Here is a 15,255-nt window from a genome sequence, read left to right as displayed (position 1 = left end):
CATGCTACATGGTTATACATCCCATGATTTAATCATTGGAGTCTGTGTAGCAAATCACACAAGTGTACAGATTCTTCTACCTTGCAAGTTATGTTCTTCTCAAATTACAAATTTATCGTTGTTATCACAAGAAGATCGGATACGTTTTTCTTTATTCAAATTTTGATATCAACAATGAAATGGATGACCTGTTCACAGTAAACAAAGTAGAATTATAGCGATAATGGTAATTTTCTTTGGAAAAGAAAATCAATAAACTCTTTTCTCCATGATATGAGCAAAAAAATAGAGCGAATGAAGAGAGAAACAAAAGAAAAAGGTTTTTTTTCTTCCCTACTTAACAACCCTCGAAGTTGATAGTAGGTCCCACGCCACCCAAAACAATCCATGCAAAATGATAAAAAAAGAAATAATAAATATATTTTTCCACACACACAAACCAACAAACAAATAGAGGTTGGGGTCCACAGAAAAGCTGTTGAGGAAAGTGTTAAAGAAAGGCTAAAAGGGGAAAAAAGAAAAAAGAAAAAAGAAAAAAGAAAAAAAGAAAAAAAGAAAATCGTGTCCCATAACTCATTCTGGTCTGTAATTATATTTTTTTATATTTTAACAACTTGTTCAACTCCCAACATCGTCCTTCAAACAACAGCCATTCCATACCCTTTTTTTCTCTTCCCTTCTCTACGCTTCCTCCGGATCTCCCTTTTCTTCCCCCACCCCTTCTTCTTCCTTTTCCTTTCATGATACCCTTTCCCTCCATCTTCCTTCTCGGCATCGAGAGCTTTCCTCCATTTCCCTCTTCCTTCAAGCTCTCGATCCGTCCCCCAATCCCCATTCCCCCTTTCCTATGGATAATATCACTGCCCAATTAAAGAGGGGAATCTCCCGCCAATTCTCCACCGGCTCCTTACGCCGAACCCTCAGTCGCCAATTCACCCGCCAATCCTCTCTTGATCCCAGGCGGAACAATTTGAGGTTTAGCTTTGGCAGACAATCTTCTTTGGACCCTATTCGTCGTTGCCCTGATGATGATAATGAACTTTCTGTTCCTGACAATTTGGATTCCACCATGCACCTTTTGTTTATGGCTTGCCGTGGCGATGTTAGAGCCGTCGAGGATTTGCTTAATGATGGTACTGATGTTAATAGTATTGATTTGGATGGCCGTACTGCTTTGCATATTGCTGCCTGTGAAGGTCATACTGAAGTCGTTAAGCTTTTGCTTAGTCGTAAGGCCAATATTGATGCTCGTGATCGTTGGGGGAGTACGGTATTTTCTCCGTTTTCCCTTTCTTTTATTACCTTTTTTTTTTTCCTTTTTGCTTTTATTAAACTCCTGTTTAATTGGGTCCTTCTCTTCAGGCAGCTGCAGATGCTAAATATTATGGAAATACAGAGATTTACAATATTCTCAAAGCGCGTGGAGCGAAAGTTCCGGTATAATATTCCATTCTCTATCCTTATATGCAACTGAGAATTTATGGATTAATACAACGTTACAACCAACCCCTTTTTTATTTCATCTTCTCTGTTTTAGAAATTTAGGAAGACACCAATGACTGTTGCAAATCCTAGGGAAGTTCCTGAGTATGAGCTTAATCCATTGGAGCTTCAGATTCGAAGGAGTGATGGTATATCAAAGGCATGTCCCCTTCACCATTTCTTTTCTTTTATCATTTTCTTTCAGTCATAAATTATGTAGATTGTTTCTGCCTACCTCTTAGAACATGTTGTAGAAAGTGCTTTTGTTCTACCCTACTTGTTTGAGGCACTGTATTTCCAAATTTGTACCCTTGTGGAAATAAGAAACAAGTGTTTATTCCACAGTTTTAAAAAGTGATTTTAAGATTCATCAGATTACTAAAATTTTCTTTCCATATAATGGTTATTTTTCTAAGTGATTGACTGGAATACATATAAAGTGATTTTTACCACAAAACTGGTATGGTTTCTGTTCCTTCGCTTAAAAAAAAAAAAAAAAAAAAAAAGCTAAAACTGGGTATTATACTGTTTATTCAATCACTAATATCTTTAAGTATCAAATATTACCGAGTCGATCTATTTGTTTGTTGGTTACATTTCATGTTCTTCATGTGTTCAATCTACATCTACAATTCAGGAATAACTTTTCTCACAAGTTTTTACTTGTGTTTCTTTGCAGGGGGCATATCAAGTTGCCAAATGGAATGGTACAAAAGTCGCAGTGAAAATTCTTGATAAAGATTGTTATTGTAACCCAGATTCTATGTATGTATTCACTTGAATCCTATTATGTTTGATTCAATTTGAATGATGCAATTATGTATTTCTGTGTAATAATTCTACTTCTAGCACCAAAATTTAGAAAGCCTACTAATTTTGCACCTAATTTATATAATTAATCCCCTGCTTTTTGCTCTCCCCTTCCCACCTACTGTCAACCAATGTATTAATTTCATTCATTTGTTTGTTTATTTACTTGCTTATTTATTATTATTATTATTGCAACAATACTCTTCTTTTTTTCTTTTCTTTTTTGGGTTTAACAAATGTGTGGGTGGGAATTTGAGCCTCCAACCTTGAAACGAAGTAATGCGTTAACCGTTGAGCTGTGGAACATTCTACTCTTTTCCGGAGGAGTAGCCTGCTTTTCGGTGGCTAGATAGTTGGAACCAAATAAATCTCTTTCACCTTCATGTTTGAAACTATTTACTGCTGTTTTAATAGTTTAAATTTCGTATATCTCATATATATTGTGAGTTTTCTTATTTTATTGAATTTCTCACAGAAATGCATTCAAACATGAGTTGACATTATTGGAAAAGGTGCGACATCCCAATGTAGTTCAGTTTGTTGGTGCCGTCACCCAGAATTTGCCAATGATGATTGTTTCCGAATATCATCCAAAGGTATGGATAAATTTTCTTGCGCTTTATTTTATTCCTGTGAACAATTATTTCATCATGTTCCATAGCTAGCATTTCGTTTCATATTTCGTTCATATATGAAGAATGAAGATGAGCTTTTATATCAACTAATTCTCTCTTACATTTACATTTCATCTTCCAGGGTGATTTAGGTTGCTATCTTCAAAAGAAAGGTCGTTTATCTCCATCCAAAGCCTTAAGATTCGCCCTCGATATAGCTAGGCAAGTTCTGTTTTTCTCATATTGCATTTTTAGCATTTAAATTGTACGCTAGTACTACTTTATTTTATCACATCTCATAGTGAGCCGAATCTTTGTAGCAAGCTACTGTTATTTCTTTTATCACATCTCATATTGAGCTGTCAGCTGAGTCTTTATAGCAAACTACTGTTATTACTTTTCCTGTAATCTTTCAACTTTTGCTGCATTTTATTTGAGCCTCAAATGGCTTTCTTATCAACAAGCATTTTGATATTCTATACGTTTGTAATTTATAATACATTTCCTTTCTACGTTTGAACCTTCTAGCAATATTCTGTCTCCTAGCTGGAGACTTAATCTTCTATATTGTAAAATTATGTAAATCTTTTTATTATCAGGGGAATGAACTATCTTCACGAATGCAAACCGGATCCGATTATCCACTGTGATTTAAAGCCAAAGTAAGGCAACCATATTCAAAAGTCAGTCTCGGGATGATAGTTGCTTTAATTTGAGATTTAGTTTGCACCATAGACGTATTCTTTTTTAATATTGGAAGTTTTTGTAAGGTGCCAGAAATATTTTGCTGGATAATGGAGGACAACTTAAAGTTGCTGGGTTTGGCTTGATTAGATTGTCAAAAATGTCACCTGACAAAGCAAAACTAGCTCATCCAGTGGTTATTGACTATTCGAGTAAGTCCATATTCAATGATTGGATAAACTACCTCTTGGCTCTTATTGGATTTTATTATCCAGCATTTTGAAGTTCACAACATATTTCAGAAGTGATTTGTACTTTATATGTGAAAATGGCATTTCTTTTGCAATCTCGACTATTTATGTGTTCATATTGTGCCTCCTTGTAGACTCATACTTAGCACCCGAGATTTACAACGATGAAATATTTGACAGGAGCGTCGATGCATTTTCATTCGGTCTCATTTTATACGAGGTATCTACAGTTCAATTGTTTTTCACATTTTATTAATCTTTTTATATCACTAAGAGTTGAAAAGAAATTCATGGCAGCTTTGGATTTGCATTTGGAAGCAAATTTTTTATCACTTAATGACATTTTTTGTTTTTTTTTTTCTGCATTTGTATTTGGTTTTCATGGCCAGATGGTTGAGGGTCTTCAGCCATTCCATCCCAAGCCTCCAGAAGAGGTTTCCAAAGCTATTTGTGCAGAAGGAAAGAGACCTCCATTTAAGATCAAATCGAAAAGTTATCCACCTGATCTAAAAGAGTAAGTGTCATTATCAAATGTTTTACTATTACTGAGTAGCTTATAGTATAAATGTTTAATGATCTTATGCAAGTGTATTGTGACACAAAACATTATTTAAGCATCTTGATAATTAAAATCCCCAATAAAAAGCCGCTTCAAGACGAAACGAAAAAACAGAGAATAAGATGCATGTAAACAGTCAAGTGTGCTTTGGTTTTTATTTCAAACAATGCATCATTAGAGAGAGAAGCAAGAGAAAGGTTTTCTTCTTTTCTTTACTTTTTGAAAGACACTGCGGAGAATTTGGCTCTCGAATGGTAATTGCTGGCATTACATATTAACTTCAAGTCGATCAGCAATCTTTAAAAGCACCGTAAACACAATTCTATATCAATTATATGCTTGAATAGAGAATAAGATGTTTGATGTGGTTTCTGCGTTATGCTCATTTATAAACTGCCATAAAATGCAGATTGATTGAGGAATGCTGGGATCCAGAACCTGTTGTGAGGCCTACTTTCTCTGAAATCATTGTAAGGTTGGATAAAATAGTTGCCAACTGCTCAAAACAAGGGTGGTGGAAAGACACATTTAAACTTCCCTGGTATGTTCTTTTCACTATAAAATGGGTCTGTCTTGATCATGTTTCCTATGTTTTCTATTTTTGTTTCTCAAGGAAAAAAATGTTGTTGCCAATTATTTTTTATTGCTTCTGAAGTGTACAATTCTGAAAGCATTTCTTACAAATGAGAATATACATGTTTTTCTAAAAACTAGATTATAAAACGATTTGGATTATGTGCAGGAAATAAGAAGTTAGGGAACTCAACCCACTGTCTTCAGGAGGAGGCAAAGTGATTATGGATGAAGGACACTTCTCAGAACACCATTAATGAGCTTCATTGTTGAGTTTGAGAACACCATTAATGATATTCAAAGCCTTTGTTTTTCCTAAAATTATGTCTCTCATTCATTTTCAAATTGTATTGTCTCAATGGACTGGAGGGCTTCCTGTGTAAAATGTGTGGAAAAGCAGTATCGTGTTCTTTTTCTTTTTTCTCTCTTCCGATATGAAAGGAAAATTCCATTTGTTCCGAATTAGTTTTGCATTCTACTGTTAGTGAGAGAACATTTTCATGCAGTTCAACCAGTTCAATATGGTTTGGAGCAAGGATGAAAAGGATGAAAATATTCGTGGGTATGTCGATTTCAAATATCTATGGATATCTCCAACATCTTTTATAAATACTCGTAAAACATTACAAAAATGTCTATCTATAACTTAGTTTTGAAATAAAAACAACTTAATTATTAATCGAAATAAATTTTATAAATTTTGTGACTAACATAAATATTCGTTATCAATATTTTATCGACATATTAAAAAAATTGACATCTTGATTTTGGTATCGATATTGATATTTTGATCATTGGTTTGGAGACACCAACAATGGCATTGGCCCACTTATATTGAGATGAGGATGATTAAAGGTATGTTTTAGTGATTTTGAAATGATTAAATCGCTTTTATCATTTTCAAAATCACTTCAAAACATATTTTTAATCATTCAATACCAATTCTGATAATACACAAATTGCATTTAAAAGTGTTAATAAAATATTAAATTAATTTTGAGTGATTAAAGACGTGTTTTGGAGTGATTTTCAATCTTATTAAGTGATTTTAACAACTTAAAATTCACTTCCAAACAAGCATTAAGAAGCATCGATGCAGAAAAAGACACAAAGTAATACGTTAATTTCTAAATCAACTAGGACAAACACATTGAAGATATATTTTGTTTTCATAATTTATTTTTTTTAGTAAATATATATATATGGATCTACTTGATACTTCAGATCCCAAACTGAATTGAATTACATAGACTCCATTTCGAGATCCATAGCTTTGATCCACTCATCTTGTCAACATCCTCCATTGCCTTCTTGTAAGACATTAGTAGGTGAATAGGGGAAGTTGTTCATAGTAAGTGTTGGCCTAATGCCCTAAATCTCGTAGGGTCTTATAGTTTGTAAAAACAAACTCATTGTGTATTTAATAAAATATATGATATTTTATTCATTGTGTACAAAATATATGATATTTTAGTTGCATTAACTACAAACCAATAAACTAACCTTCAAGGTTATTTTTGTAACTCAAACATGTGTGAAAACATACGAATGGATCATGTTTAAGTAATAACCTAAAAGGTATGTAGTAGATGGATAAGGCTAGGTACCTTAACCTAATGACACTACGAGTATGACCCACTTTGTAGGTGTTATAATTATTGTAAAGTGCTACAAATGATCTGATCCTGATCATTCATGTATAGACATGCGAGCGGGAATATTCTATACAAAGGAGTTTGTATAAGACCGGACCACGAAATGTTTAGTCTCATTATATAACGTCGTTCATAATAGAGACTTACATTTCACCACGATGACCATAGGTAATATGACCTATATGCTTTCTAATAATTCAAATTATTGACCTTAAACTTGCTATGTTGTGTTAGTTTGGACCAATTCCATCCATTTTAACCATAAACTTAAATAAATGTTGAAATTTTATTTCAAAAAAAATTTTGAAATTTTAATAATCTAATAAGTTCTAGTTGCAATTACAAAAAATTTCTCTTATAAATTGTAGAACCTATATTCTATATAAAATTGTTTTTTTAAAAAAAAAAAAAAAAGAAAAAAAGAAAAAACAACATTGTTTAATTTTATAAATGTTATTTAATGATTAATTTAATTGTCCATCAAACTTATTTTTTGCACATGTTTATTTTTATTAAAATTAATAAGATAATGAAGATTTTTTTTTATTTTATTAAATTTATTAGTGAATTAGTTGAAATTGAATCCAATGTTAAAATTGTAATATTTAAACTTAAAATGGATGAAATTAAAATTTTAAATCTAAATGGATTAAAAAAGAAAAATTTGTAGTCAATATTTGATTTATCCCATGAGCACTAAAATTAATTATAATCAAAGTATTATCAAATCAGTAATTTTTTCTTGGATAAATTCTATAGTAAAGGATAGTTATTTTTTTTTTTTTTTAATGAGAAAAATGATATGATCATTTACTATTATAATTATTATTATATAAAAAGCTAATAAGCTGAGAATTACAACACACTCCTTAACTCATTCCACCAATTCATAATTAAGAAATACCACTTTTCCTAATTTACACTATGATTATGATTATGATTTTGATTTTGAAAATGTCTTTAGTTCAACTAGCTCTCGTTTTGTTTTTCTTAATATCTCTAATTCTCCTGTTTGTAGCATTATTTTGTTTAATGCTACCGTGTCATTGAGTGGTATTGGAGATTTCAGAAGTATCAATACTGCAATAGCCATGGCACCAAGTAATAGCAATTCGAGATTTTACATCAATGTAAAGCCGGGAAGATATAACGAACATGTTGAAATTCCAAGTGACAAAACTTTCATAACACTAATCGGAAATGATGCAACGAGTACTGTTATTGTTGATAGTAGGAGCAATAGACGCGGTTTTGGAACTTCCAAATCAGCCACTTTCAATAAGCAGCTCTAATTATTTTTATTATTTTTTTTTTTTGTTTCCTCCTCCATGATTAATTTCACTTAGTTTTTTAAATTACAAAGATACACATATTTATGTGGTTCTGTCCTTAGTAGCAATTGCAAGCTATTATTGGATGTAACAAACTCTAGAGGAAGATTAATTATTGTATGTTGATGAATTGGTTTATTTGTCTATTTTTCTTTTTCCTTCAGTTGTGAATGGTAATAATTTCATGGCAATATCCATTACTTTTGAAAATTCTGCCGGAGCAGAGAATGGTCAAGCAGTTGCATTTTATAATAATGCAAATGAAACCGCGTATTACAAGTCAAGATTCCTGGGATTTCAAATGTATCTTAGAAAAACACAAGGTATTCTTTAAAGATTGTGAAATCTACAGGACAGTGGATTTCATATTCGGGGGCGGACTTGTGGTATTTCAAGATTGTCAAATATACGCACGATTGCCAAATAGAACTATTACAATTACTGCCCAATCTAAAGAATTACAAAACCAAGAGAGTGGGTTTTGCTTTTAGAATTGTAGTGTGATGGCTTCTCCAGAGCTTGGGCCAACGAAGGAACCTCGTGATTTTGAAGTTTACCTTGGGTGGCCATGGAGAGATTATGCAAAGGTAATTTTCATGCAGTCATTTCTAGATTCTGTGGTGAATACAGTGGGATGGTCAACATGGTCACCAGAGAGGCCTCTTGATTTACTGTTTTATGGGGAGTATAACAACAGGGTCCAGGAGCTAATTTAGCTGGAAGAGTAAAATGGTCCGGTTTCCATATCATAACTAATCTCACAGAAGCCACTAGCTTTACCATAGGAGTTTTTATTGATGGAAACACATGGTTACCCGAAACCAGTATACCATCTAGACTAGGACTTTAGTTTTAAATATAAATTAATGCGTGCTGAATATATTTCTTGATATATTTATGTGGTTAGTAAACTTTTTAAGTATTTTGGTGAATCTGTAATATCATTATGAATTATGATATAAATATTTCAAATTTGTCTTTCTTTGTATTTTCTTTCTCATAAAATTTGAATTGATCCAAATATTGAATATTTTAAACTAAACAAAGTTATTTTCAATTTAAACTATCATTTTCTTAAAAAAGTAATTATCTTATAATAAACTGACAATAATGATCAATTTTAAAACCCGATATCAAATATGAATAAAAAATAATTAAAATAATGTCTAATTTCATTATGCAACTGTACAATATAATAAACACATTTTTGAAACTCGATTCCTTTCCATAATTGATGGGGTTTTTTTTTTTTTTTTTTTTTTTCTTTTTCTTTGAAAGGTGTAGAGTCTTATTTTCATGGGTTTGAATTTCTCGAAAAATATTAAAAGCTATTTCCCAGAAATGGAGAAATCTTCGTTAAAATTGGAAAGAATCGCAATATAAATTCACCAAAGTAATATTGTAATAAAAATATCTTTTTATTTTTGGAAACTACAAAATAAGTAAAAAAAATTTTATATTTTTTTCTTTTTAATTAGTTAAAGCTTAAATAATTATGTTTTAAATTAATATATTTAAATTATGTCTCTATAATTTTTTTATAACTAAAAAAAGTATTGAATATAATATTCATAATTAAAAGTTATTGTTATATGTTAAAAATTACATTATTCAATAAGAACAACAAGATATAATATCATAAGTAGTGCATGCATTTTGTTTCTAAATTAAAGTTAAACCGTATTTATCAGAATATATATTTTTTTTTTGGAAACATGTTTATCATAATATAATACACCAAATTTTGTAATCTAAAAATTAAAAGTAAAAATATTTATTTGATAGCTAAAATCGGAATCAAATATTAAATGAACCAAATTATAATTAAATATTAAAGGAGGGAAAATAGAAAAATCACAAAAGGATTGGAAAATGCGATTTATACACTTGAGTCACAATTATCGATAGCTTTCTTAAAAAAATATATATTTGTTCGCATGAGGTTTCTGGAGAAACGTGTTTCGTGGAGTTGAACTTAAGTTGGTGTTGATGTTGAAGTTGATTTGATGCGATGTGGTTCGATCTCTAATATTTGATCCTCTGATTCTCTCTCAGTTGGGTGAATATGCTTGACTTGGAGAAGGAAAGCACCGAACGTTCTTGAAGTAGAAGTCTTGGAAGCTTGAAGTAGAAGTCTTGGAAGAGTATTTGTGTCTTCAAAGGTCTTCTGCCTTATAGGAATGCAACTTCAGGAGTCTTGGAAGCTTGAAGTAGAAGTCTTGGAAGAGTATTTGTGTCTTCAAATGTCTTCTGTCTTATAGGAGTGCAGCTTCAGGAGTCTTGGAAGCTTGAAGTAGAAGTCTTGGAAGAGTATTTGTGTCTTAAAAGGTCTTCTTCCATATAGGAGTGCAACTTTAGGAGTTTTGGAAGCTTGAAGTAGAAGTCTTGGAAGAGTATTTGTGTCTTCAAAGGTCTTCTGCCTTATAGGAGTGCAGCTTCAGGAGTCTTGGAAGCTTGAAGTAGAAGTCTTGGAAGAGTATTTGTGTCTTAAAAGGTCTTCTGCCTTATAGGAGTGCAACTTTAAGAGTCTTGGAAGCTTGAAGTAGAAGTCTTGGAAGAGTATTTGTGTCTTCAAAGGTCTTCTGCCTTATAGGAGTGCAGCTTTAGGAGTCTTGGAAGCTTGGAGTAGAGATCTTGGAAGAGTATTTGTGTCTTCAAAGGTCTTCTGCCTTATAGGAGTGCAGCTTCAGGAGTCTTGGAAGCTTGGAGTAGAAGTCTTGGACGAGTATTTGTGTCTTCAAAGGTCTTCTACCTTATAGGAGTGCAACTTCAAGAGTCTTGGAAGCTTGGTCTTCTGTCTTATAGGAGAGCAGCTTTAGGAATTTTGGAAGTTTGAAGTAGAAGTCTTGGAAGAGTATTTGTGTCTTCAAAGTTCTACTGCCTTATAGGAGTGCAGCTTTAGGAGTCTTTAAAGCTTGGAGTAGAAGTCTTGGAAGAGTATTTGTGTCTTCAAAGGTCTTCTGTCTTATAGGAATGCAGCTTCAGGAGTCTTCAGGAGTCCTCTGCTTGTTAGTGAATTCTCTCTGGGTCTTTTGAGTGTAGAAAATGCTACCTTATAGGAGTGTAGCTTCAGGAGTCTTCAGGAGTCCTCTGCTTGTTAATGAATTCTCTCTGGGTCTTTTGAGTGTAGAAAATGCTACCTTATAGGAGTGCAACTTCAGGAGTCTTGGCAGCTTGAAGTAGAAGTCTTGGAAGAGTATTTTTGTCTTCAAAGGTCTTCTGTCTTATAAGAGTGCAGCTTCAGGAGTCTTGGAAGCTTGAAGTAGAAGTCTTGGAAGAGTATTTGTGTCTTCAAAGGTCTTCTGCCTTATAAGAGTGCACCTTGGAAGAGTATTTTTGTCTTCAAAGGTCTTTTGTCTTATAAGAGTGCAGCTTCAGGAGTCTTGGAAGCTTGAAGTAGAAGTCTTGGAAGAGTATTTGTGTCTTCAAAGGTCTTCTGCCTTATAAGAGTGCAGCTTCAGGAGTCTTGGAAGCCTTGAGCAACTTCAGAAGTCTTCAAGAGTCCTCTGCTTGTTAGTGAATTCTATCTGGGTCTTCTGAGTGTAGAAAATGTTGCCTTTACAAATGAAGAGAACTTTTCTATTTATAGAGTTCTCAGGTGGGCTTCGTGGGCTTGGTTGGTCCATGGGCCTGATCCTTGGGCCCAATTAGTTGGTTTTGGGCCTGATCTGGAATTCAGGTCCAATTCAACTTTTTTGTAGTTTGGACTTTAAGCCTAAATAATAATATCAAATTGAATTTGATCTCATCTGATTCATCCACGTGACGTCATCGAAACTTGTCTTTAATTCAATTCGGGACGTGTCAACTTCTAATTGGACCTAAAGTCAATGATTTAGAAATTCGTCGTTAATTTAGCAAACGACATGGTGACTTGTGATTGGTCCAAAATTTCTCATTCAACAAATGCCTCCTTTTCGAGATTTATGCACGTATATGGGTGGATGAATCTCAAAAAAATGTAATTTGTGATCAAAGTATGATTTTTTTACTCTTTTAATTTGGTACATCATTATGATCAAAATATGAGAATTTAGCTCAAAATTTTGATTTGAAATCTTGTTCGTTTGACACACTTTCGCTAAGTAAACTTTAATTTGAACTAAAGTAGGATTTATGTTCCACTTTAATGCAAATTTAATTTAACTTAATTCGAATTCGAAATAGAATTTGGGGTGAAATTGAATCTTGATCAATTTTGGTTTGAGATAAAAATTTGGGATATGCTCAATTTTACTTGGAACTGAGTATAGAAACTAAGATTGATTTAAATTTGAGATAAAATTTGGAATATAGCCAAATTTTGACTCGGCATTTTATTCATAACTCAATATCAAAGTTAACCATTCGAATATTGATAAAATTTGGCTCTAAGTCTGTGTACCAGTAAAAAACATTCACTATGCTCTGTTTCTTTCTCAAGTCAATTTTTAAAGTTCATAAACCACTATATGGGTTTTGAGAAAAATGGAGAACTTTGAATTTTTACTTCAAATTTTGGTAGATCGATTTAGGTTTTTGTATTTTCAATTCTTCTCTTTTTATCCATTCATTTTGGTCTTTATATCCTCAACTTTGATTCATTTGAACCTTGTAAAAGTAATCCTTTTGCTAAAGTTTAAAAACAATGAATTTTGGTCTTATGCTTGCATCACCAATACATGAAATTACTACTTTTGACCCAAGATGTGTCAAGATTTTCGCCTCGCATGCACACACACCCACACACACGTCCATACATTTTTTCGCTCCCCACTTATTGTATCCTCTTTTTCAATTGGCTTTTTCTATAGTTCGTTTTTATGCGGTTAGAAATTTTCTTAGTCCTTGCTTCTTACTTTTTGTTCCTTGCTCCTTCTATCTTCATCCTCAATTCGATTTTTATGGTTAGAATTTTTCTTGCTCTCATTGTATCCTCCTTCTCAATATGCTTTTCCTATAGTAAGAAATCCTCTCGCTCTTCTTATTTCTAAACAAAATCCAGATTGAGCCAACAAAGATATGAAGAATAATCGAAGGAATCGATTGAAGAAGAATAAGAAAAAGAATCGGTTAAAGAAGAAGCAGTAGATTGAAGAAAGTAATGATTAGATTTTTCTTAAAAAATTGCATATTAGATTTTTTTTAAAAAAAAAAAGAAAAGAAAAAAGAAAATCGTGAATCACATCCGCATCATTCAATTACATAAAACACGTTTCTCTTAAAATTTCGTGCAAACCTTTTTTATTATTCTTAAACTTGTTTTATTATTTTATTATTAAATTGCCACGTGTTGCAATCTTATTGGATCACTTGTCACCACTTTTAACCATTAGAAAATTGTCATGTCATCTACCACGTCATCATGTTGACCTTTGGCCACCTACGTATCAAGTGCCATGTACCACGTTTCTCTTGATTTTTGTTTCGACTATTACTTTTTGAGCTCTAATTTGAGTTATTTAAATTGCTTTGGATTCTGTATTTAAAGCGTTATACAATGGTCTTTTCAAGTCACTAAAATTGATTGTTAAGTGAATAAAAGTAGATTTGTTATCATCAAAATATTAATTTGATACTTTTATTAAATAAAAAAATAAAGATTGATATGATAATGAAGTTGAAAAGAAGAAAATATTTTCGAGGTTATTAATCATTCAATTTCATATAAAAGAGTGAATTTCTTAACATGTTAAAAAAAAATTTTCAAATTGAAAAAACATACAACTCAAATTAATAATATCAGAAAAGACGTTTTAATTACAATATCTTTTCAAAAAAAAAAACATATAACTCAAATCGATAACATCAGAAATCAAATTGAGTTTCATTTCTCCCACTCCACATTTTAATTACAATATCTTTTAAAAAAAAAACGTTTTTTAGAACAAATTTAAAAAGTTAGTGATAAAGTAGAAAAAATAAACCATGGGTAAATAAAATATCTGTAACTTTAATTTTTTTAAAAAAAAAATCAGAAAAGTCAAAAACATAATGGATCGGATATGAAACTGAATACTTTTTTAGTTTTTAAAACTTAGGTTAATTTTTGAAACCATTAATAGATAGTGGATAACAAAGGAAAAAAAAATATATGTATAAATTAGTATTTATAAGCCTAATTTTTAAAAATCAAATAGTTATCATAGTAGATGTACTATAAAAGAGTTGATAATGTAACAACATTATCAAATGAGATCCATACTTCCATATTCCATTAGAAAAATAGATGTGTACGTGTTAGCTATTAATTAATTTGGTTCTTAAATACGAAGAACCACTCTCTTACAATATATGATGGGTTATTCATAAACAAAGAAACATGATATGCCAACATATTATTCTTGAATATGTGGAGGTTAATCAACATGTTTAGCTCTGCTGGATGAATTTTAATTTTAAACTACAGAAATTGTATAAAATGGCTAAAAGAAGAATTTCATTTGAACAAATGACTATTCTGAAATTGAGGAGCACAACAGGAACACGGATATGAAGAAAATATAATATAGTAATATATTTATATAATAATAAATAAATAAATAAATAAATAAAATAACTAAAAACATAAAATAACTAAAATTATAAAATTCGATAATATGTAAATTGAAGTGGAATTCTCACCAATGTATATATAATTTTAAGATCCACCAAATGCCACTATTTATAGGCAAAGTGGTAAGTAGGATGTGAACTTACATGGACACCAAGTATGAATAATTACAAGGCATATGGACAACATGAAAGGTGACACATGGCCTTGGCAGTAGAAGTCACCTCGAGCTAAAAGAGAAAAGCAAACTAGAGAGCTTCAGAGCCTCAACAGAAAAGCCAAAACACAAACAGACTACTGGGACATATCAAGCAGCAAGCTTCTAATCCATGAGGAGTCTGGAAGAACAGGCAGAAGCCAAGAAGACAAAAGAGCATCACATCACCAAAAAGGGTAGTAATTAGAAAGGAACGGAGAAAAAGAAGAAGGCTGCAAGGAAAAAGCGGCCAAAGAAATATGAAGATGAAGAGGGAACCACGTCAACAAAAGAAAAAGGAGAGGGAAGCAAGGTATTTACTCGCCTTGATGAGAGAAGAAAGGATAAGGGCAAAGCTGTAGGATCTAAAGGCAACACTGGGGGGGGGGTGAATAGGGTTGACTACCAATTTTTTTTTTAACCCACTAATTTGATTAAAGAAAATTTATACAAGACAAAACTTAAATCATGCAAGCTATGATAACTTCAAATTTAAAGACAATTTAATCAAGGATAAATTTAAATAACACACTAAAAATTAAATCATGCAATTTGGAAAGATTAAAAA

General features: G+C 31.8%; 2 protein-coding genes across 2 annotated transcripts; both read left to right on the top strand.

Moving 5' to 3' along the window:
• The first annotated feature begins 510 nt into the window (after nt 1–510).
• LOC120078578 (integrin-linked protein kinase 1-like) lies at nt 511–5,435 on the top strand. Its single transcript, XM_039032858.2, has 12 exons — nt 511–1,270; nt 1,363–1,437; nt 1,538–1,642; nt 2,162–2,247; nt 2,768–2,888; nt 3,049–3,128; nt 3,506–3,568; nt 3,684–3,802; nt 3,976–4,061; nt 4,231–4,355; nt 4,810–4,941; nt 5,143–5,435. Exons 1-12 carry the CDS (start codon nt 848–850, stop codon nt 5,147–5,149), a joined length of 1,422 nt encoding a protein of 473 aa, XP_038888786.1. The 5' UTR covers nt 511–847; the 3' UTR covers nt 5,150–5,435.
• Nucleotides 5,332–8,675, top strand: LOC150036018 (pectinesterase-like). Its single transcript, XM_090313545.1, has 5 exons — nt 5,332–5,379; nt 5,480–5,535; nt 7,647–7,876; nt 8,124–8,282; nt 8,476–8,675. The coding sequence occupies exons 1-5, from the start codon at nt 5,332–5,334 to the stop codon at nt 8,673–8,675; spliced, it is 693 nt and encodes a 230-aa protein (XP_090169671.1).
• The last annotated feature ends 6,580 nt before the right edge of the window (nt 8,676–15,255 follow it).

The sequence above is a fragment of the Benincasa hispida genome, chromosome 5, assembly GCF_027475165.1.
Source record: "Benincasa hispida cultivar pf3 chromosome 5, pf3_genome.v1.1, whole genome shotgun sequence".
Classification (NCBI taxonomy): Eukaryota; Viridiplantae; Streptophyta; class Magnoliopsida; order Cucurbitales; family Cucurbitaceae; genus Benincasa; species Benincasa hispida.
Note: the sequence above shows the minus strand (reverse complement) of the source record. Positions and strands in the feature narration are given on the sequence as shown.

Bases quoted from the DNA above. Each gene is read 5' to 3' on its own strand.
- LOC120078578 (XM_039032858.2), top strand. From the start codon at position 848: ATGGATAATATCACTGCCCAATTAAAGAGGGGAATCTCCCGCCAATTC. The intron at 1,438-1,537 runs GTATAATATTCC...TCTCTGTTTTAG, and splicing joins CGCGTGGAGCGAAAGTTCCG to AAATTTAGGAAGACACCAAT. The intron at 2,889-3,048 runs GTATGGATAAAT...TTCATCTTCCAG, and splicing joins TTTCCGAATATCATCCAAAG to GGTGATTTAGGTTGCTATCT.
- LOC150036018 (XM_090313545.1), top strand. From the start codon at position 5,332: ATGGACTGGAGGGCTTCCTGTGTAAAATGTGTGGAAAAGCAGTATCGT. The intron at 5,380-5,479 runs GTTCTTTTTCTT...ATTTTCATGCAG, and splicing joins GTGTGGAAAAGCAGTATCGT to TTCAACCAGTTCAATATGGT. The intron at 8,283-8,475 runs GTATTCTTTAAA...TGGCTTCTCCAG, and splicing joins GTATCTTAGAAAAACACAAG to AGCTTGGGCCAACGAAGGAA.